General features: G+C 41.0%; 1 protein-coding gene across 1 annotated transcript; it reads right to left on the bottom strand.

Moving 5' to 3' along the window:
- Positions 1–2,194: 2,194 nt before the first annotated feature.
- lrrc3ca (leucine rich repeat containing 3Ca) lies at positions 2,195–7,183 on the bottom strand. The gene is made up of 2 exons (XM_061708875.1): positions 6,657–7,183; positions 2,195–3,483 (listed from the first exon to the last, which is right to left on the bottom strand). The coding sequence occupies exon 2, from the start codon at positions 3,400–3,402 to the stop codon at positions 2,608–2,610; it is 795 nt and encodes a 264-aa protein (XP_061564859.1). The 5' UTR covers positions 3,403–3,483; positions 6,657–7,183; the 3' UTR covers positions 2,195–2,607.
- Positions 7,184–23,630: the final 16,447 nt, after the last annotated feature.

Here is a 23,630-nt window from a genome sequence, read left to right as displayed (position 1 = left end):
ATACGTTTAAAAGAGGGAGGATTGACCTTTCAACATTATGGTATGTTGGTGATACAAAATGCTGTCAAAAAAAAGAGCTTACAAATAAATTATGCTTGAAAGGAATCTTCACATCAGTTACCTCTACGCATCCCCTTAGACATGTCCACCCCGCTGTGTTAACCCTGCCTCATACATTAATAAAACCAGGTTGGCAAGAAAAAGAGGACGGCCCCTATGATCTAACCTTGGTCTTTTTTTTGTTTTTCTTTATCCATTTCATGGAAATTGATGATGTTTGAACCCGAAGTCTACAGAAATGCTAAAATGTTGGTTGCATTAGGAAGACAACTCACTTTACTCTTCACATCTAATGATTTGTTCAAGGGGACATTATGATGTAATTATCTAGTCACTGGAATATCTGAGTGCACAACAGAGACAGAATATCATTGATAGTTTTTACATTAGCTTTGCAGTACAGGGTGTAAAACCGCATTTGTTCTTTGAGGGATGCAGTCTTGGACTTCATGTCTTTAAAATTTGTGAAGAATTGAGAAGTGGAACCCCTTAAAGAAAACGCTCTGTGTAAATTCATCTCTTCAGCAAAATAACAACAAAGTTCTGTTGCCTCGACATAACCGGAAAGAAAACAAACAAAAAAAAACAGTTGAAAACTAGGCAAACAAATAAAAGAATGGTACACCTCATACAACTATACTGTGAAAAAGGAAACAAAAACACTTAATGGTACCGTAGGGGATGCAAACTCCCACAGCTTTCCTTATTTTTTTCTATTCTGGGTCAAAGCAGGTCAGTGTGAGACTGGGTAGTTTCACGCCCCACAGTTCCCTTGTTTAGCTACACTAATCGAACTAGTTCATGTGTCACTGGCTGCCAGAATGACACGGGAAGCTTAAAAGGTATGCCTATGACCCAAAAAATGTTTTAGAAGTGGCATGCTGTTCACACACAATTCCATGGTGTCCTGGTAATGAAAAGAGGCAGTTTTTACGATGGGGTGGCACTGACGGCGGGTCCACTGGAGCCTCCACGGGCAGCCCAAGGGCAGTTGGAAAGCGCTTTAGCCGAGCAAGTGCAAGCGAAGCAGCAGAGAGGGTGGGGCAGATGATCCCCTGTGGCATTCCCTCAATTCCCCCACAAAACTGGGTCATATGAGAGTGTGGGTGCATTCCCTGATTTTTTTTTTTCCTCTTTCTTTAATGGCCTTCATGAATAACTTATTTGTCTCCCTCTACTACAAAAGACATGACTGTGTCAGACACAAGGAAGCACTTGTTGACAAACCCCTTCCCACATCGCAAACATTGAATTTCATTATTCAGCACTGCACTGGGCCTTTCTGCAGGAGAGGCAGAAGCCCATATTAGAGCTCAGTTCGATATGGATTCAATTACATCTCCGGTCAAATGCATTTCCCTTTTCGTGGTCTTGGTTTGTATTGATGTTTTTTTCGTTTATCAGTAAAAGCTCCAATGGCATATTACTCTGTCATGTGCTTGGGATAAAATGGAAGATTCATATTCCTGATTTCTCTGTAATGGAAACCAGCCGGCCGTGTCCTCTTTACAATATAAGCTGAATGAACTTGAACAATATGGTTCTCAGAGGCACCCTTTTTAGGTATTAAAGGAATGAGAAGACATGGAAAAAACAGCACAGAGGCCACAGCTCCATCCAAAGGGCCAGCTCTGTTACCAAAAATCATTCCTCCCTGTTCCTTTATACCTTAATATTCTGGGTCAAAAGGTTAGGGGGATTAATGTTTCAGATTTCCAGGCTGGGTATGAAAATTACTTTCTTCTTTGGATGAAGTGTGGTACTCTCCCTCTCTTTCTACTTTATGATTTAACATGACATAACCAAATTCACCTTTTCCCAACCTTTAGATAACATTGTAAAGTGTAATTGTGTTTTGACCCGTCTGAAATGTCCTTTGCAGATTATGTTTTCCACAGCTGTGATGCATTTCCGGCATTAGGAAAGCTTTAAATGTCAAGCACATGGAGAGTTTGCTTGTTTTCAGGTAGATAAGCCAAACCACAGCTTACTTGAGTGTTTTCTGTCATCACAAATCTACAACATCCTATGCCTATGATAAACATACTTTGCTAGAGAGAGAGAGGGCGGGGGGGACATGAACAAGCAATATGACTGCATTTGCCATAAGGTTTTTATTGGAAAACAGTTCTACATAGTTTCACATTCAAGTGTTGCCTTGTTGGCTTGTTCATGCTACCGTTGGTCATTCCTCCAGAGCTTTCTCCATTTGCGAAAGGTGCATGCACCAATGGATAAATCCCATTTGTATCCCATGTTTGGAGTTCACTGAAAAACATGCCACCCTTTTTTTTACTCCCATAGTGCTCTGACGAGGGCATCAACTCAGCCAACAAAAAGTCCTAATGGTCTGCTGAAAGATGAATTATTCATCTGGGGTTGATTGCATATGCCTGGGTTTCTTGTGCAGGCACATGTTTTATTGCCCAACTTGGCTCGATGTAAACAGCTGGGCAAAACTGACACTGATGTCCACGAGGGTGAAGGTTACATCCCAAGCTTGTTTGTTGGGAGTCACTTCAGTTCCTATGTATAGCTCCAGTCGCCCTATACCACGGTGCTAATGGTGGAAGACTCCTCTGACTTGCCCTGCCTGCTGGGCAATGATTTAAGATACTCCAGATGTCTCCGGGCATCTTCCTGGTTAGCTCTAACATAGTAGACCAGGTAGGAAATGACCATGCTGAACCAGCCGAACATAACAACTAGCATAGCCACATCTGTAGTCCTCTTCATGACCACACATAGGTCTTTGTCAGGTTCCAACAGGAAGGCAAGTCCTTGAACACCTATTTCTTCTGGATCAGAAGTCTGGCACACGATGCCCGTCAGCGACGCTGGCTCCAGGTCCACACGGGGCATGGCCATCTGCAAATTACAGTCACAATGCCATGGATTGTTCGTTAGGTTGGCCCGAGCTCGCAGGCCCTCAAAGGCTTCAGGGTTAAAATTCTCTAATTTATTTGATGAAAGATCTAAGAACTGCAGCGAGGAGCCGAGGCCTCTAAACGCGCCGGGCTCCAGCTGACTTAGTTCATTATGCGAGAGGTCCAGTTCAAGCAGTTGGGTTAAACCTGCAAAAGCGTTTGCTGGAACTGTGGTGAAGAGATTGAAGTCCAGGTAGACATGTTGTGTGTCGTTGGGGATGTCCTGCGGAATCTCTGTTAGCTGGAGATTGCTGCAGCGCACCGTCTTGCCAAGACCGTCGCTCTCAGAGCAGTAGCACCTCTTGGAGCAGGTGGTAGCGGCATGATGGAAACAAAAGGTCATTAAGACCAAACTGTGCAGCAGCAAACACATGACCACCGAGTGGCGCAGAAGCCAGTCTGAAAGTAGGGGCATTGTTGGATACAGTCATGCTCCAGGAGGACTTCCTGAACTGAAGGCTGAAGTCCACGTCAACCTCCCCAATTAGCGTTGAACCTGTGACATAAAACCAGCAGAAGGTCACAAAGGTAGAGGGAATCTCATGCTTACAACAAACAAAAGACCAGTGAATAAGTGAATTACTTTTCGACTGGAAAATAATTATTAACAACTTCTTTAGAGAGGTGCCAGCAGCATTTATTGGAGGTTTCAGGGGGTTGTTTAATTGCAGTGCAGAGGCAGCAGGAAAGCACATTCAGCTTGTTGTTGGCCAGAAAAAAGAAAAAGAAAAAGTAAACCTGCACTTTGTTGTATTTCCTAAAAGGTCTGAGGATCAAACACTGCCTTCAACCCACCACAATGAACAAGCAAAGGAAATACTTTGGTGTCACCATGCTTCCTTCATAATTGACATCCCTGCAGTGCAGGGCTATTTCAGTACACAGACGCTGGCATTTACATAGTGATGTGACACCATGTGGAACAAAATGTTCCAAGTTACACTCTGACAAGACTTTTGACACATGTTTTTCCAGGTAATTCATCATTAAAGTCCCACGGTTTGTATCTGTTGATCTAGTCACTGTTTCGTGAGGTCAGAAGTGCAAGTAACACAGCCTTTGTGTACCCAGCCTGTAATTTACACTTCAGATTTTGTAGCGAGGCTATTAAAAATAGCAGGTCTACCCACCCAAACACACTTCATTAATAGCTGATCAGGGCTGCCTCATATCTTGTTACTAATCCTCTTAAGGAAAAACTCTCATTCAGTTGTAGAATAGGCGTTGGCCACCCAATCCTTTTGTCGAGGTAAATGCTAACACTATGAACACGACAACACGACCAGCAGTGTGACAGCCCCATTTTCTCAGAGACAAAAAGGACGAAGGAATTCAAGCAGACTTCTTTATTTCTTTCAAATGGCATGAGCATGGGTGAGATACACTTACCAAGATTACAAAATGAAATGGACCTCTGAGTATCCTCAAAGTATCGCATGACGCAGGAGGGTTAAAGGAAGTGTGTAGTAACACTGGTTCTGCGTAGATGGCAGGGGGATAATTTTTGAAAAACACCTAATAAACACTCACTGTGTGTTGGTTTGAAAAATGCGTAGTGGATGACCAGAAACATGAAATGGTGTCTGATGGAAAGCATTTTTGAAGCTTGCGTTATTAAGCTTTGACTGCTTTCGTTCACTCTTCACCCCACCCCATTTTCAATAGGGCAAAGCAAAACAACTTTCAAAAGGATTCCCTTTGAACTCGGTGCAGCTAAACACCCAGGCAAGTGCAGGGTCTTGCATGGTTAGCACTGTGCTTCCTGTAAAGGCTGTAGTTTTCTCATCACTTTGCATGCCAGCCTGGTATTTTCGCTCAGAGATAATAGGGGAACGGAAAAGGAGGGCTGGGTGATGAAGGAGGAGAAAGCATGTGGACACGAATTGAAATTGGAAACATGAGAGCAGGGTTGTAAGAGAACGAGGGGACTTAGAGAGGAGTAACATTACAGTGACAACGCAAAGAACATTGCGTGACACTAATGAGATATTTAAGAAAATGCGAGTGCTAGCGAAGGCAGCTGAAGAAGACAGTTGGCAGGGAGAGGATGAGCAGCAGCAGATCGAGGCAAGTTCACCGTGGATGAGATAAACACCCAAGAGAGGGCTTAAACTTGATGAATAGCTGGGTGGGGCACCAGTATAAAATTGATTTAAATAAGCTCCTTAAAAACATCTCTGGTAAAAGAAAAAGGTGTTTTTTCTAGTCATCTCCACTGGTGCCTTTTACAACCATTAATGGGATCTCAGATGTGGGATTTGTCAGTTTTCGGAAATTCATGGAGGTTTTCTGTCATAAATAAGCACCCTGCTTTTAATTTAAAGAATAACCTCAGCAGCCTAGAGTACAGGCTGCACTCTCACAGCCACAGGTCAGTCTCTCACTTCATAAATTCACTAATGTCAGAGCTGCACCGACAGGCTTATGGCACCAGATGAATGAGGAGCAATAATATGGAATTAAAGCCAAACATCGAAGGGCACTGAAATACAGCATTAATTCATGGCATTATTATCCTTTGTGATGCAGTATGAATCTGACCTTTTCATGACACCCCCCCACCCCAAACAAAAGGCGAAATTGCAAAACTAGAGCATCTAGTCATAGCTTGACACCTTTAACTTGGAACTTTGGCTGTTGTATCTAACTAGGCTCCTATCAACTCCATCCAGTCAGACTCAGTTACTGGACATGTACTTTTTGTTCCTGAGCATAACAGACCTCTCTTTTTGACTTTACTAAAAGAGCAGTAAGCATTTACACAGCCAATGCAGAGCCGTCAGCTCTTTTAGTGGCTTTGCAGAAATGCACACTCTTATAATAGATTATTTATGTCCTCAGAACAAACTTATATTAATCACAACTCCGACTGGCATTTATGATGCGAAAGTAAACCATAAACAGCAGGTGCTTTAATTTAAATATTACTTTCGTATGAGCAACTGGTTGAAAATGCAAGTCAACAAAAGTGTAAAGTGATACTGCAAGACTGGTTCTTGGTTGTTCATTGAGAACAAGTGTTTTAGAAATGCATGAACGTCTCTCCTGGCTGAGGGTTGAGGAAAGGCTAACTGCTAGTGTGCTTACATATTTCCATAGCATAATTAACACTCAAATTCCTACATTTCTTTATAATAAAATAACTTACTGTTCAGACACTCATTCATACAATACTCGGAGGGCAAATAGTGGTCAGATAACATTACCCTTACCTAGGTCTGAATCTTTGAGGAGGACAGTGTTTTACAGATCAGTTACACATTGGAACAGTCTTCCAGGTGAAATCCGTGACATTAAAAGAAAGGTTAGTTTTAAACAGAAACTAAGAATGTATTTATTGACATCACTATAGTTTCCATGATATGTATGATGTTGTTTCTTGTTTTTATTTGTGATTTGTTATTTGTGATTCTATTTAGAATTGTATTTCTATGAATTGACTCTGTAATGTTTGAGTTTGTATGTTAACGTTTGGACCCCAGGAAGACTAGCTGTCGTTTTGGCGTCAGCTAATGGGGATCCTTTTTAATAAACAAATAAACAAATACCCTTGTTAAGTTTGCACCAGTTTGCATAATCTGACGCTAATTTTTAACAACAGCTACAGTTTAAGGTCCAGACGCTGTAATGGGTTAAAAATGTGCATTGGCAAATATCCTACACGCTCACCTCTTTGTCGCTTTTCCCGTGCCTCCCATGATGCGTGTGTGAACACCGTCGTCCTGAGGATCAATGGGCTTCTCTGTAGTCGTCGTGTTTAGTTCTCCTCCGCCGAGTCCTCCTCCCGCCGCTCCGGGAACTTGTGTCGAGAGACGCGCCCCTGGAAATGCTCCTGCTCCCAGCAGCTCGCCCTGCCAACGCAGGCTTGTAGTTTCCACGCAACAAGAAAACTAGGCAACATTGCCCGAGCCGGAGCGAACTGGCAAACACGGAGGCGAGAGGGTTCAGACCGTCTTACCGACTCCACGGACCCACGAGAATGGCGATTAATAAATGAATTACGCACCATCTATTTAGACGGCGCGGGGCGCACGATGCGCTCCTCGCCCAACGCGCCGCGGAGGGATGCATCAACTGTTAGAAAGGGGTTAGGCAAGTGCACACAGTGAACTAAACTCTTAGAAACCTGTAATGATGTGACTAAATGCATTCGCAACGCGTCTGTTGATTGACCCAAGTCAAGTGGATTTGGTGTGTATCACGCATCAGGTGCCACTAAATGAGAAGCTATAGCCTACTCCTCCCACTTGTGCGCACACAAACACACACACATGATCTCACACACAGCTGCTCAAACGCGGCTCGGTTGGACTGGCAGCCAGACATTAATCATGTTTGATCTGAAGCTTGTTGTTTCAAGCATGCAGCCCGGCTGCTGGGGCTGAGGATCTGTCCCCCGTCTCCTTTCCTGCCTGCTGCCAACCGATAAGGAAGCGCAATCAAATCCAGTATGAAAACAGGCGTGCACCAGCCCGGGAGAGTCGGCCAAGCAGAAAGTCATAAGGTATTAATGGAATTACAATCAATAAAGTGGGGTACTCCACCCAGAAACTCTCCCTGGTGCTCTGATCAAATGCTTATGACAAACTCTTTTTTCCCTGCACCTTTTTCTTTGTTGGGTCAAGTGAAAAAAGAAAGAAAAGTTAAGCCCTTTAAAAGAGAAAAAATGCGTTAGTTACCATTTGCAGGCCACTGATGATAGAAACAGAAAAACAAAGTACAACTAAAAATAGAAATTAATCATATTCAAGCATTCTTTGATACTCATTTTCAACATCATCCCTCTACTTCTCTTATTATAATAGTTTTCTTATTCTCAGTCATTTAAAGGTGTTTATCATTTAGGTTTATATGCTGAAAGCACAGTATTTTCATACTTCTTTTTCTCCTTATAGTGTCCGAACTGCCATATTACTGATAACCCTCCTCTAAAGCCCCATGGTTAAGCTTTTCTTGTCAGTTAGAAGATCAGATAGGTGGAAAAACATATGAAAGGGAAACAACAGAAAATGGGATTACTCTCCTCTTCAACAAAGAGAAGTGCACGGGCAGTCGATCTTCCCCCAGTTTTATCAGATTACCGCAAGTGCTCCACTGTGGTTGGCAGCTATGGCTTCTGCATAGATCTGTATGCATTAAAACCCAAGCATTAGTCCTGACAGAACACTCTTTCAAGAAGTTTCTTCTTTCACGCTTACTACTGTTTTCCTTCAGACCGTACAGTGTCTACATGTCCAGACATCCTCTTTTGCAAATGTACAATGTCATACCTCATATCTGCAGCATTAGGCCATGAAGTGAAGCTGAATTTTGCAAAGAAAATGCAAGAATTACATTTGAACAATATCAACTTTTGTGTTAACTGAGTTTCAGAGGAGAAGATGTTACGTATGTATTCTGTTTTTATATGGTTAGCTCACACACACTCACACATATATACCAGTACACACTATATATAGGCTGACTTTCAGCACACACCGACACACACACGCTCACTCTATCTTTTGGCTCCCAGCTTACACTTCATCCCTGAGAGAGATCAAAGTATTGCCTTGTCTTTGTGAATACAACATTAACCTGCTTTATTTATTTATTTCCTTGCCTCTTGCGAACCTTTTAATCAAAAGCGGTGAGAACAGCATGTTAAAAGGATTTCCCCACCACTGCAAGTTAACAGTCAGGTCACCTCACCTCAGCCTGCCTGTGAAGTGTCTTGTCTTTGAAGTCCGATATCATTGACATTAAGGAAACAATGGAATGGTAATATGAAAGTGGTGTAGATATTCATTTAAGCCTTGTTGAATTCCTCACAGACAGAGCTGCGGATGGCTGAACCTTCCCAAAAGCACTCAACCACGAGCCTTTGAGTCTTGAATCTGCAGCAAGAAGAGTTTATGAATAATTTTATGCTCCACAGGCACATTCCAAGTAGTTGATGTTGTATGTAATTCCCAGCTCTTTGAAGGTGTTTTTGTAAAAGAAAAATATAAAGCTAAGTCAATTTAAGGCAGTCAATATTATGGAAATTTGAAAGGTTATGTTATAAATCTACTGTGGAAAGCCCTACATGCTTTAATGTTGAAAAAAGACCACATTGTTTTTCTCCCACGACACATAACTGCTGCTCTTTTCACCTTCTATCTTTTTAGCAGTTCCCAACTCTTTAAGAATACCGGCCCAAAGAGCTCTGCTTTCCTTTGACGGTCAGATGGTCTGGGAAAAAAATATTCATGGAAAAATGTATTTTAAACTAACTAAGAAAGACTATTAAAAAGAAATATTTGACTCTGGCAAGGAATTAATCCGCATTACTTCCATGGCACGGGGGCACATCTTTAAATCAAGGCAGACGAGAAGAAGGTAACTTATAAGGCGATATGGCGTGAGTAATTTATATATTAACAGTGAGGTTAAAGCAGGTTCTGCAAAAGTAACAAGATAATGATGTCTGTTTGACACAAAACATGCCCTTGATGTGAAACTATCCAATGTCCTCTTAAGCTGGAGCCTCCAACCTGATTATTTTCAATTCTCAGGTCCTGAAGACCCATTAGTCAGTAGTAGATTTTAAACCACAATATATCTCATATTTTACTTTTTCACTCACATAGGCCATCATAAATCCTGCTCTGTCAGTGCTGTTTCTTAAGTTACAAGTTTGCTTCTTACATTTAGACTACGTATTAGGGCAAGAATATTACTGGATTTTCAGTTGTTGTTATATGGTTTTCTTCAAACTAGACCCTTTGTACAAAAAAATAATTTAACTAATTTTGGAGTCCCCTTGTCTATTTGGTTTTAGTGTGGGTCTTTGGTTAGTTTGAATTAAAATATCAGAGCTCTTAATATCTGGAAAAGTCAGTACACTATCGAAAAGCTGAAATTAAAAGGAGCACACTAATTCTTACACCAGCTTTTATTTAATTGCACTACATCATTAACCAAAATAATATTTCAAGCTTCTGCCTCCTCAACAGGTTCTACATTTTAGACTCGCAATTTATTTATATAACTGAATAAATGGGATAGTTTATGACTAGTAATCGTGAATAACAAACTTTTTTTTTTCTTTAAACAGGTGGCATAGTAATTTGTAATTTGATGTAAATGTGTCCATGGAAGTCTGTGAGTGTTTCAAGAGCAAAGATTGGAAGAGGATCACAAGTTTTGAGTCATTTGCATGGCAAATCAATTGAAATGTTTGAAAACACTGTTTGACAGAGAATGTTTGGAAAAGATTTGGATATTCCTTCATTTTCAAACTGGACATCCATGATCTCAGATTACTCAGACAGCATTGCATCAAGAATTGTCATTCATCAACATCTGATATATCAACACCTGTTGGATATAGCAGCAGACATGTGTTATTAGACAAATCAGTATTCTAGACCTTTTTAGGATAAATTAACACAGTGTGCTCTGAACCAAAGATGAAAAGGACCAGCCAGACTCAGCAGAAAGTGTAAAATTCAGGTTTTATTAATGGTCGAGGGTTGTATCAATGCCTTTGGCAAAGGTAATTTACACTTCTGTGATGGCAGCACTAATGGATAGATGGGATTAGATAGGTTAGCTGTTGTACAGTGAGGTGGTGAATTGTAGGAATGATTTTCTGCGACATTCTTTCTGACAGTGGAGCTGATGGAGTCTGTTTGAGATCAAGCTCCACTTCCTTTGACATCTGTCACCAAGTGGTATGATGGATGATGGACAGCAGTTAGCTCAGGGACGTTCTGTCCCTTATGACTCAGATGACTCCAGATTCTGTCTTATGACTTTTCAAACTTATGTATAAGTTTGTTGAGCCTGCTTTTATCTTTTGACACTGATTGTGTTCTCCGAACAGATCAAAACACTGTAGATGATACTCATCTTCACAGACAGGTGTTACAAAGGAATGGCTATGATAAATGGATATTTGACTAGATTGACCCCTCCCCAATAGGGAATGTGTGGAGAATAGTTTATAATATTTTCTCAATCATCCTCATAATTTGGTATAGAGATCTAAATGAGTTGATGTTGAGGAACAAACCAAAAATATTCTTGTAAATGTGAGCATGTCATTGACTGAGTCCAAGTGTCCAACATGAAAATTTTACATGCAGTGATGAGTACGAGACTTAAATATTGTAATAAACCTCTGAGGTATATCACATCCAAATAAAACCAGCAAGGAAACATCCATACATCACCATGATCCAACACCACAGACATAAAAGTTTCAGCAACCAGCCTGTTTTTGGCCTCAAAGAGACAGAGAAGTCAGAGATACGGCAGCTGAACCCCGCTGCTCTAATGGGTTGAACTATGGTAAGTAATAAAATAGTAGTTTTAGAGTGTCCATTCCTTATTCCAAACCTTTGAGTCATGGACCCATGAGAGCCTCAGTGGGAAATTTAAAGTGCTTTCGGGATATGGGACATAACGGCTTCTTCAGTCTTTAAACATGCCAGCATTTTACCATCGAAAAGACAATTCTCATTTACTTTGATTTTTTTCACAGTTTAATTTATTGTCATTACAGTACATTTTTGAAAAAAGGTTCAAGGGTGCTCATAATAATGCAGAGCTTACGTATTCAGTAGTCAGATTAGTTAAAGCAGTGCATATCTGAAACAAACCTTCAAAGGAATAGAAGGCTTGCAAACTTGTAGCTGCACGTTTAGCTAAATGCTAACATTAACCAGAGCAACATGAGTGCTCAAACTCATAGAAAGTTAATATTTTCACTAATTAAGGGAAAGTAGTGAAACAAAATCATCTTTCAAATGAGTAGAAAACTATGTGTGTACTTATATGTAATAATAAACTAATAATACACTTTGGCCCCATTTACACGGAGCAAAAACGGAGGCGTTTTCATGCGTTTTGGCCGTTCGTTTACATGAAAACGGAGCTCAAATTCACCAAAAACGATCATTTCTGAAAACTCCGGCCAAAGTGGAGATTTTCAAAAACTCAGTTTTCACGTTTGCGCCTAAACAGAGGAAAACGGAGATTTAGGCTTCAGAACGTCACATTATGCAACAGAAACCTCACCAGCGTCATGTGTGCGACCTGTGTTTACAATTAGTTTGGCCACCGTCAATATTTTCTTGTATTTTACCTGTTTTATATTCTAAAGTCACACTTAAAAGTAACTCCACTTCTCTGTCACTCCAAACGAAAGACTCTCGTTCCGTCTTGGAAGTAAAGCCTGAATTATGGTCCCGCGTTAAATCAACGCAGAGCCTACGGCGTAGGGTACGCGGCGATGCGCGCCGTACGGTGTGCGTCGCCGCGTACCCTACGCCGTAGGCTCTGCGTTGGTGTAACGCGGAACCATAAATCAGCCTTAACTGGACATGTGTCATTTGTTGATGTTTTTTCCAGGATTCTGATTGGCTGGCATTACGTTAACAGTGTTTTTATGCGGATTCGTGTAAACGAAGAGATTTTGAAAACGATCTCGTGTAAACGATGGAATTTTTCAAAACGTAGAGGGGGAAAAAAATCTGTTTTATTTATTGAGCACTTTTCTAAACAATATTACAAAGTGATAAATATAACAGCAGATAATTCAATTCAATTCAGTTCAATTGAATTCAGCTCATCTTTAAAGGCACTTCAAAGATACAATTCTCTGCCAAATTAGGTCACTTAATATAAAAGCAATGAAAATAACCGTAATAAAAATGGCCTTGCTAAAGAAACCAGCAGGTTGCATCAAAACCTTTCTTTGATATAATCCCTCGTCCTGAGCAAGCACCAGGCGACTGTGGAAAGAAAAAAAATCAATACAACAGGAAGAAGCCTCGGACAGAACCAGGCTCAGGAAGGGCGGTCGTCGGGTTTGACTGGTTGGGGGTTGAGAGGACAGGAAAGAAGAGAGTACAGCAACAACAACAACAACAGATCAGGAACAACTGCTGGGGAAGAAAGAACACAAGTTAGTACCAACAATAATGTCATGAATAAAGTTGCAATATGACTCAAACATTTAGGATATACATTCACCGGAGGACTTCAGATAAAGGACAATTTAAATTGATTTAAAAGTATCAATGATGTTGTGTGCCTGAGTATAGCAGGTAAAGAGGCCCATGAGGTGGGAGCGCTAACAGGAAAAGCCTGATCTCTCTCTGTGATCTGGGGATAGTTATCTGTGGATCTCAGAGGTCGGGAGGGTACATAACAGGCCAACAAGTCTGAGATACAAGTTTGGACAAAACCACGTAAGGTTATGAAGGTGGTATATAGGATTTTGAAATCAATACAAAATCTTACTGGAAGCCAGTGAAAAAAAGCAAGTACAAGGGAGATGTACTCATACTTTCTTGTAACAGTGAATAGTCCAGCATTTTGAATTGACTAGAGTGAAGGAAGGCTTTGATTTGGCAACTTAAGCAGACATTTGGGTCTGTTTTGTTTGGATTTCAGAAATAAAATAAAACCAATTACCCATCCTCTCAGGATGCTTGGAATGTTTATGTATAAGCTCCATAAAACAGATGAGACTTCAGGATCCTCCAATGTTTTTCTATTAAAGAGCATATTGCAGGTTAGAATTTTTTCAAAAATGATACCTGACCTTATGTGAAAATGACTATGTGAGAAGTTAATGTAGGATTTAATATGTTTTACAAGACATAAGGGCACGTATTCAGAGGAAAAAGTGGCTGATTTTAGCCAAGCTCGTACAAACGCTTTTTTTTTCGAACACCGCGTCATATGACGTCACACCAGGGAGCAGTCTCCACAGCTGCCCCATCTGACTGCCCAGACCCCGTACACACGTAGCCGGGTATCTGCTAAACCGAAGATATTTTCCTACGTTTGGACCTGTCATCCACATGAAAACGCAAATAAATGAATGTTTAAAAAAACTCCGGGCAAAGTGAAGATTTTTGAAAACTCCGTTTATGTACATGCGTGTAGACAGAGACAGAGAGCAGTTCTGCGTTTTTCCAACGTCACATTATGCTCCAAAACAACAACAAATCTGCTCTGAGTCTGACGTCTAACGTGCGATCCAGAACTGCAGATGATCCACCATCTGTCCTCCAAGCTATTTATCAAATAAATGGTCTCTGCTCTTGACACCGTTACACCGACGCGAAGCCTACGCCGTAGGGTACGCGGCGACGCGCAGCAGGGCTGCAGCTGGGCTGCAGCTGGGCTGCGTCGATTAACGCGGCAGCTCCACGGCGGACACCGGGGGGACTCCAGCTCGTTACCCGAGAATGAGGCGCCGCTCCCGGGGAGCTGCGCCGCAGAGGCGTCCCGGAGGCCGGATGGCCAGATGATCTACAGGTTTGGAATGCTTATAAATGTGGTCGAAAACCCAGATCTTCGTTTATGTGTGGAAGGTTTTTTTTTTTTTAACAACGATGTAATGTGGATACTCATTTTTTATAAACGAAGGGGGGGAAATACGGGGAAATATTCGGTTTTAAAAATACCCGGCTATTTCGGATGCTTTTAATCAGAAAAAAGAGAAGATAATAAGCCTGTTTTCTGTTTAGAAAGTACAAACGTAGACAGATTACAAGTACTCACCCGTTTTTAAGGAGTTATGTTCGGAGTTTCTTTCAGGAGCACGGAGCAGGAGTGCTGCAGTGAATAAAGGCGGATTTATGGTTCCGCGTAAAATCGACGGCGTAGCCTACGGTGTAGGGTACGTGGCGCACGCAGCGTTCGGTGCGTCGCCGCGTAACCTACGCCGTAGGGTCTGCGTTGGTGTAACGCGGACCCATAAATCAGCCTTTTAAAAAGCGAGTTTCAGCTGTCAATCAAAAGAACGTGGGGGCCCTAACGGGTTTTGTAATTATAAGGCTGTGGCCCGTCATATTGGTGTGAATACACATTCACAACCTCTTCAGTGTCACAACTAACATTAAGATCCATTATTTTTCCTATTGTTGAATTCACCGCGCTCCCTGATGTCACGTCACTTCCGGTTCAACTTTTTCAGATGCGGAAGTAAAATACTCTCACAAAAACAACTCCGGAGGTCACTGTAGTATATATTTATGCGTATTTCAATGAAAATTCAGTTCCTACATTATTTTCCTACACATTGATTCACAGGGGTCTCCAACCTGCAATATGCTCTTTAAGCTAAAAGCTACAGATGTCCAAACAGCAGTCCCAGTAAAACTGATACTCTACAGCCATTGGCTCGTCTGCATTTAATATTGAATATACAATGTATACACAATTTGAACTTAATTTAAAATAAATACACCAAATATGAATATGACTCAGGATAGACCATGGACTCCTCTGGCAAAAGTGTTACTTTAAATTATGTTTTTAATGGGGTTTATGCTTTTGTACTCCAGCTACATTATAAAACAACGTTGGGTAGAGGCAAAAAGAAAATAAACGTTATTGTTAACTTAACCACAAATTAGAAACCAGAACTATGTACATGGCCGTTCCAATTGCAGTAGAAGCGAACTGCATCCTCCTGTCCTCTAAAATAGGTTCTCCAGAGTTGTACTTGGCAAGTGTGAACTAACGAGTACGTAAGTCCAAATGTGGTGTACTTGAAATTGAAAATCTCCTTTGGATTTATAGTTGCACATTTAACTAAATGCTAAAAGCGGGGGGAAGGGGCTGAAGTTGTCTTCCGTTGCCCTTTTAAGTACGTAATAATTTTCAGCACCTTATTGTGGGTCTCTGACGTATTCACAATGAAACCCAGGGAGGGGTGCTCCACTTAAAGGTCATGTAGTGTCCCTGGAAATCTGACAAAGCCAAAGGAAAACTGAGGGAGTAAACCTGAAATGTATTGCTATAGGTCAACAGATCTTGAGTTACATAACCCGCAAATTTGTCTTAGAGAGGTTAGGGTGTGTTAAAAGTTTAAATATTCACATTTAACGTCTTAAAGAGTGTATGATTTGGTGTCCGACCCTGTACAACAAATTTCATTAAAAGGGGACCTATTATGAAAAACATGTTTTCTCTTGCTTTAACGTATATAAAGTGGTCTCCCCTCAGCCTGCCAACTCAGAGAAGGAGGAAAGCAACCAAATTCTGCAGTGTCTGTACAGCCGCCCGGATGAGCCGTCCAGTGTGATGTGGATCTACGAGCCGTTCAGATTCTGCTCCCGTCGTTACGTAACGACAGTAGCGATGTGTGAAACCACGCCCACAACTAACTCTGGCCGGAACCACAACAACAACTCCGCCAGCCGGAGCTTCCGCCATTTTTTCGTAGTGGTGTATCACGTCATTCGTGTCATCGCGTCAGGCAGCCAATCAGCACAGAGCCTCATTATCATAGCCTCCCCGCCCACTCAGAATCCCGCATAGATAATGAGATTAGAGAATGAGAAGATAAAGACATGGCTCAGAGGCTGAATTTCTCATTTATTTAGCAAAATCAATCAAAAGCTTGTTTTTAAGACAGTCAAGGCCTGTTTAAAATAGGTATTAGATGCCATAATAGGTCCCCTTTAAAAAAACATCAAAGTAGAAATGGAAGTTTGATTATATTTTACTCTCACCCTTATTTTCACAGTTGAGTGTTTAGTATGCACATTATGCCCACCATGCCCTACTTCCTCTTGATTATCTAACGCTCACGGGGAGATATGGGCATATTCTTTGCCAGGAAATAATTACTCAATATTGTGTTGAATCAAGAAATCCCACTTAAGTAAGCTCTATGGACGGATACTGATTGCCAAGTCTGACTAAATCTGGTCAAAAACCATTTCTGTAAGATAGATTGGTGTCAAGCTGAGAAGGTGAAGCATTTCAGTAATGAAAGAGGATCAGTATTGATAGACAAATAACATTCAGAGGCCTTGTTCCAACATGCCGCCATTTAACTTGATGCATTGTAAAGACTAAAAGAAAGTGATGAAATGAAAACAATAATTCTGTCTTCATTTTGTGTACGGTTTGTAAATTCTATTACAACAACAACAAAGTATTAAATGTCAACTGTCAACATCTTTAAACTGAAATAACTTCAGTCCGACCCAAGTTTTCTCCTGGACAAACTCTGACACCCTTGTCAAACACTCAGTTGGCACTTGTTTACCAGTCACATTAATATCTGAACGAATGCACCAGCATATGCATGTCAAATGTCATCAAGTCATGTCAAACAGACCCTTCAGACAGCCATCAACAGATCTATGGGACACATGACGTTTCTTCCTTCCCCTACTTCCCCAAACAGTCTCGCTTCATCGGGCCAAAGAAAACACAGAACCATCAATAAGTAAACAGGGAAACACATGGTACAGAGAGCACGTCTATCTATTTGGGTGGGTGACTATTTTTGGATGCAAAGGACTTGGTATTCCCAGTTTCAAACTGCCCACTTGTGCTTAATAGGAGGAGGTCTTGTGTGTGTTACAAAAAAATTAATGACATACTGTTGTTAAAAATAATAGGACATGCAATTACTTTCACCTCTTGGAACTGTAGAGGTCTTGGGAAGGCCATTAAAAGGGGGAAGGTATTTTCTCATTTAAAAACTCTGTCATCTGATATTATATTTTTGCAGGAGACCCATATCCAGCCAACTGAACAGAGGCGTTTAAGATCTGTGTGGGTTTCCCAGGTATACCAGTCCACTTTTTCTTCGAAAGCCAGAGGGGTGGCCATCCTCATCCGCAAAACTGTTCCATTTGTGTTTGACTCCTTGATCACAGACCCAGGTGGGAGATTCTTACTTGTCACTGGATCTATTAATTCAATTCCACTTGCCCTCCTTAACATTTATGCCCCTAATTTTGACTGCCCTGACTTTTTCTGTAAAGTTTTTAACCTGATAGCTAAGTATAATAGTCACAACATTATTGTCGGTGGGGATTTTAATACTTATCTTGATCCTCAGCTGGACAGGTCCTCACTCAAAACGCCCCCATCACTAAAATCGGTTCCAACCCTGAATAACCTTGTGAACTCCTTAAACCTGGCTGACATCTGGAGGCTCCAGCACCCTCGTGATAGACAGTACTCCTTCTTTTCCCCTGTGCACGGTAGCTTTACCAGGATTGACTATTTTCTAATAGACTCCAGATTAATTTCTAACACATCTAGCTCGACGTACCACAGTATCCTAATATCTGATCACGCCCCCCTTACAATAAATATTAATTTTAACTTACATCCGCCACGTTATAACTGGAAATTCAACCCTTCACTAAATTCAGATAAGTCCTTTGGTCAGTATATATCATCAAAGATAACAGACTTCCTACTTATTAATGATAACGGTGCCGTCTCAGACTCTATACTCTGGGAGTCTTTTAAAGCCGTAATGAGGGGCCACATCATTTCGTTTCAGGCGTCGGCTAAGAGAGCCAGGACGAGTCGGCTATCTAACATTGAGGCTGAGCTGTCCGTATTAGAGGACGCTTATCGTGTAGATAATTCTGAGGACACTCTTAAGGAGATATTGTCAATAAAACATGAGTACAATCGCATTCTTGGGGAGCAGGTGGGAAACTACATTCGCAAGCTCAAACATAAACATTTTGAGCTGGGCGACAAACCCGATAGATTACTTGCCAGGCAGCTGAAGGGTGTTCAATCTGACAGAGCAATACATAAAATTTCCTCCGCCACGGGGCAGCTTATAACCGATCCCAAACAGATAAACGATAGATTTCTTAATTTTTACAGTCTGCTATACACCGCTAAATCTACAGCTACTGACGCAGATATTGAGGGTTTCCTCCATCCTTTAAACATCCCATCTCTTAGCGAAGTAGCTATGCGTAATCTGGACTCTGACATCACGCTAGAGGAAATTAAAATCTCCATTCGCTCATTTCCCAACTGTAAGGCCTGCGGCCCTGACGGTTTTGCGATGGAATTCTATAAAGCCCATGTAGATACTGTCGCTCCTCTTCTACTCCGTATGTTAATTCATTCTATTAAAATTGGCACTCTCCCGGCTACTCTTTACGACGCTCATATATGTCTCCTTCTGAAAAAGGATAGAGATGACACTAACGTTTCATCTTATCGTCCCTTAAGCTTACTAAATAGTGATCAAAAGATCATAGCAAAAGTTCTTGCAAATCGACTTAATAAATATATTGGCTCATTGATCCATCCCGATCAGACGGGGTTTATCCCGGACAGATTTGCCTTCTCTAACACCCGGCGTCTGCTAAACATCATGTACTCAAACAAGACACCTAACTCTGCTGCCATCTCCCTGGATGCGCAACAGGCGTTTGACCAGATCGAGTGGAAATACATGTTTGCTACTTTAACTAAATTTGGCTTTGGCGATAAATTTATGTCACTCTTAAAAATGCTCTATGCTTGCCCTAAATCCTCAGTACTGACTAACCACGATTGCTCTGTCCCCTTTCTGCTGCATCGCGGCACCAGACAGGGTTGCTGCCTCTCCCCTATGCTCTTTGCTCTGGCCCTCGAGCCCTTGGCTATTTCCATCAGAGCCAGCCCTTTAATTTCTGGAATCAGCTGTGGCACTACTGAATGCACGGTTGGCTTATACGCGGACGATTTGGTCCTGACTCTATCGGATGTAAGTACTGCTCTTCCCCCTCTGCTGGACCTCATTAAAAACTTCGGCCAGCTCTCCGGGTTCACCATTAACTGGGACAAAAGTGTTTTTATGCCCCTGGCCGATGACCTTGATTCCGGTTTCCTTGACCATTTACCTTTTAAGATTACTACTGACCACTTTAAATATTTAGGGATTAATATTCCCAGGAACCCCAAGCTTCTATTCAAACTGAATTATTCCGGTATGATTGACAAGCTTAAGATAATGTTAGACAGATGGAAACTCCTCCCCATTTCCCTAATTGGACGTGTTAATGTAATCAAGATGGTAGTACTCCCCAAATTTCTCCACATATTCCAAAATGTCCCTATATTTCTTACAGCCGCTTTTTTTAAACAGTTAGACTCCATTATTTTTCCCTTTATCTGGGCCGACAAACCCCCTCGCGTCTCGAAATTGCACTTGCAGAAACCCAAGACTGTTGGTGGCCTCGGTCTACCTGTTTTCCGGCACTACTACTGGGCCTGTAATGCTAGAGCCTGGGTTTACTGGAACTACACTCCGGCCGTGTCTCGGCAGGTGGGCTCCCTTTGCCCCTCCTGGCCTGAAATCGAATCCCGTGCTGCTCTATCGCTCACGGGGGCCTCCCTGGCAGCCATTTTATTTTCAGAGTTAAATTTGTCCGTTAAACTTTTCAAAAATGATTTTATCTTGCGCAATTCATACAGAATACTGAAACAAATCAGGGGTGTGCTGGGCCTCAAGGATCTCTCCATTTATGCCCCAATATGTCAGAACCCTCATTTTAAACCAGGTTTGCTGGATAAAGTGTTTACATGCTGGTCGGACAGGGGCTTGTCCACTGTGAAGGATCTTTACGTTGATAACCATTTTGCATCATTTGCACAACTACAAGCCAAATTTGATCTTCCCTCTAGCCATCTATTCCGATACTTTCAGATCAGAGATTTTGTCAGACAGGCATTCCATCAATTTCAATCCATGCCCGATCAACACAATTTTTATGCACTTATGACAAGACTTCCCACCACTAAACATTTGATCTCCCAGTTCGTAGATCTTTTTCGCTCTGAAGCCCCCTCCTCCCACTTTAAGGAAGCTTGGATTGAGGATATTGGTGAAGACATCTCAGATGAGCTTTGGTCAGATGCACTGGACAGGGTGCAGAAATGCTCTATCAACGCCAGACTTCAGCTCATCCAGTTTAAAGTCATTCATCGCCTTCACTTCTCTAAAACCAAATTGCATAGAATATTCCCCACAGTATCTCCCACCTGTGATAGATGTAAGTCTGCTAGCGGGACGCTTGGCCACCTTTTCTGGGCATGCCCTAAGCTCAGGACTTTTTGGGATAATATTTTTAAGTACTTTAGTGATGTATATAATAGGCAAGTGCTCCCTGACGGTCTTTCTGTGATACTTGGCTGTTCTGAATTTATTCTAACACTTCCCAAAGCACTGCAAACAGCCCTCCTGTTTGGTTTGGTTGTGGCAAAACGAGTCATCTTGCGGGAGTGGAAGTCATCCTCTCCTCCATGTTTCAATAGGTGGTTAAATGACATGGTCACATGCATCTATCTCGAAGAAATTCGTTACACTCTGTCTGATTCCCAGCCTACATTTCTCAAGGTCTGGGGACCCTTCATTGAACACTTCAGGAAGGATAAACCTTTGCCTCGGACTTGATTTCACTTGCTATGAACACTGTGCCTGGTGTGTGATTATCGTGCTCGGACCAACTTGAACTTTATTTTTCCCCCGCCTCTCCTGCTTATACGGATGCACAGCTCTCCCGGCCTCTTGGCTAATCCCTGGTCTTTTTGGGTATGGTCTGGACTGACAGCCTTTTATATCTTTTATACAGCTAAATGTGTATATATGTATGTGTATATATATTTATACGGTCATTTTTGTTATCTCCTTTTTTGTCTTTTCTTTCTTTGTGAACTGGCAACTGTTTAGTTTGGTGTTTTGTGTCTGTTTTGTTCTCTTTGAAAAAATAAAAAAAGATAATGTTCAAAAAAAAAATAATAGGACATGCAGCTGTGGCAAAAGAGATGCACCAAAAAACAGCTTTATTTTGAATATCAAGACTATCAAGATTTGTCCTTGCATCAAACACTTTTTTAAATTATGTTGGTATGCCTAGACTCAGTACGAACAAAGTAGTTGAACAGGAGTAATAGCTTTTACGTTTTATCAGCAGCCTTACTATCTGCTGAAGTCAACCCCATATTCATTGCCGTGGTTGCCTGTGTTTTCCGGTGAAAGATCAATTTTCATTCGGTGGTCTTTTAAAGCTGTGGGCGAGAATGTAATGGACATTTGTACCGGTATGTGTTGAAATGTCCCACACTCCAGGTTTTAAATAATAGGTAAGCACATTTTTTTTAAACAAAAATTTGTGCTGTTACATAGTTACGTGGGCAATTCTTTAACCCGAGGTTAAAACTACCAATTGTTCTTTTTACACATCCTTTTTTCTGCATTAGACAAATGAAATACGCTTTTAAATTCTTAGTTTTAAAATCCCAGATTTTGTAACCTTTACATTTTTCACCATCGGACTAATACTAGTCAAAAACTAAGCTTTCTCCTCATAGCCTCATATTTAGTGAGCAGATATTTGAATGGAATTGATCTTCTTAATGGATTTGTAATGGAATAGATATGTGTATAATAAAGTTTGATTGTGAAATGGTCTAAACAGTCAATAAGGTTGTGGTGAAATGATGGATCGTCTTCTGCACTTATCCACAGTCCATCTCTGTTTTGAGCATCTTGAGCTGAATTTATCTCTCTTTTTCAAGTAAAGAGGAATTAAAAAAAACATTCTGTTATCACATCCAGTACTAATGTGCAAAGAAAGGATGAGACCCTCTAGCACATTTATTCATTTTTCTTAAAGAATATAAATAGTTTTTTTTCCTTTTTCTGGAGCTAGGTATAGAATTAAAGATTTTGTGTGCACTTGCGGGTGTACCTGTGTGAATTCACTCCACCTGTCAGTGGAAGTTCATGTCAAGCTGCTGTATCATCCAACTATGTCAAGGTCAGATGAGTGGGCAACACGGCAGAGGAAGCCAGATAAGAATGGTGGATCAGGTAGATAAATCGGGTTACTTCTTTTCCATTGACTGAAAGCCACTGGGCCAGAGGCACATATATCTATAAAAGATGTTTGCTCAGTATTGGATACATTCCTACTTTTTCTCTGTGCTGTTTCCTAAAAATACCAAACTTTTGAATCTTTTACCTGAGCAGAAAACAGCAGTAAGTCAAGCAAAGCTTTATACAGCACACAGCTGAAAAATACATCAGCTCAAGGCTATCATGAAAATATAACAGCGATTCTCTGGGGAAATAAACCTATTAACAGCTGAACAGCTTTTAGGTAGTCATCATGCGTGAATGTAGTGTTTGTTTGTGTGTGACAGAATGATTGGAAGAAATGAAGAAAGGAGACATAGGGAAAGAAGATATTGACAGAGCAAAGCAAAATATACACTTTGGGTAAGTAACGAGGCAGAGCAAGAAAGAGACGGGGACAACTTGGTTTTTCTGCATTCAGAATTCCAACTAGACAATGGTTCAAACATTACATAATGAAATATGTCTGTATCTTTGCCTTTTTCATTGTAACATTTCTTTTTCTCTCATTTTTTGTTAGCCTCTTTGGAAATGATTTTTTTTTCAGACTTTGCAAGGTTAGTACAAATTCAAGACAAGTTCGAAATTTATTGGAAATATGTTTACTGCTATTATGATTTTGAAATCCTGAAACTATCACACAGCTGAGGGTTTCATGGTTCCTCTTATCTCAGTAAATATGATAAGTAAAAAAAGGCAATATGCTATTAAGAAAAACTGCCATTTTCTACTTGTTAACTGATCACGCTGGAAATGTTTTTCTGGAAATTTTAAATTGGGAATAGAGTAAATGAATAGACCTCAGAAAAACAATAAATGGGTGATGAATGGTCTAAGCCAAAATGTAGGCCATATGGTTTTATCATAATCACCATAATCATAAAATAATCTTTCGTTGTGCATTACTATTGGTTGTAGAAAATGAATAGCATTACTATGTTAATCCATCATCTGTACTCATTTCCTACTGTGAA

Source organism: Cololabis saira, chromosome 19 (assembly GCF_033807715.1).
Source record: "Cololabis saira isolate AMF1-May2022 chromosome 19, fColSai1.1, whole genome shotgun sequence".
Classification (NCBI taxonomy): domain Eukaryota; kingdom Metazoa; phylum Chordata; class Actinopteri; order Beloniformes; family Belonidae; genus Cololabis; species Cololabis saira.
This window is presented reverse-complemented; position numbering and strand designations above follow the sequence as displayed.

Excerpts from the sequence above, each read along its gene's own strand:
- lrrc3ca (XM_061708875.1), bottom strand. The coding sequence starts at position 3,402 with ATGCCCCTACTTTCAGACTGGCTTCTGCGCCACTCGGTGGTCATGTGT.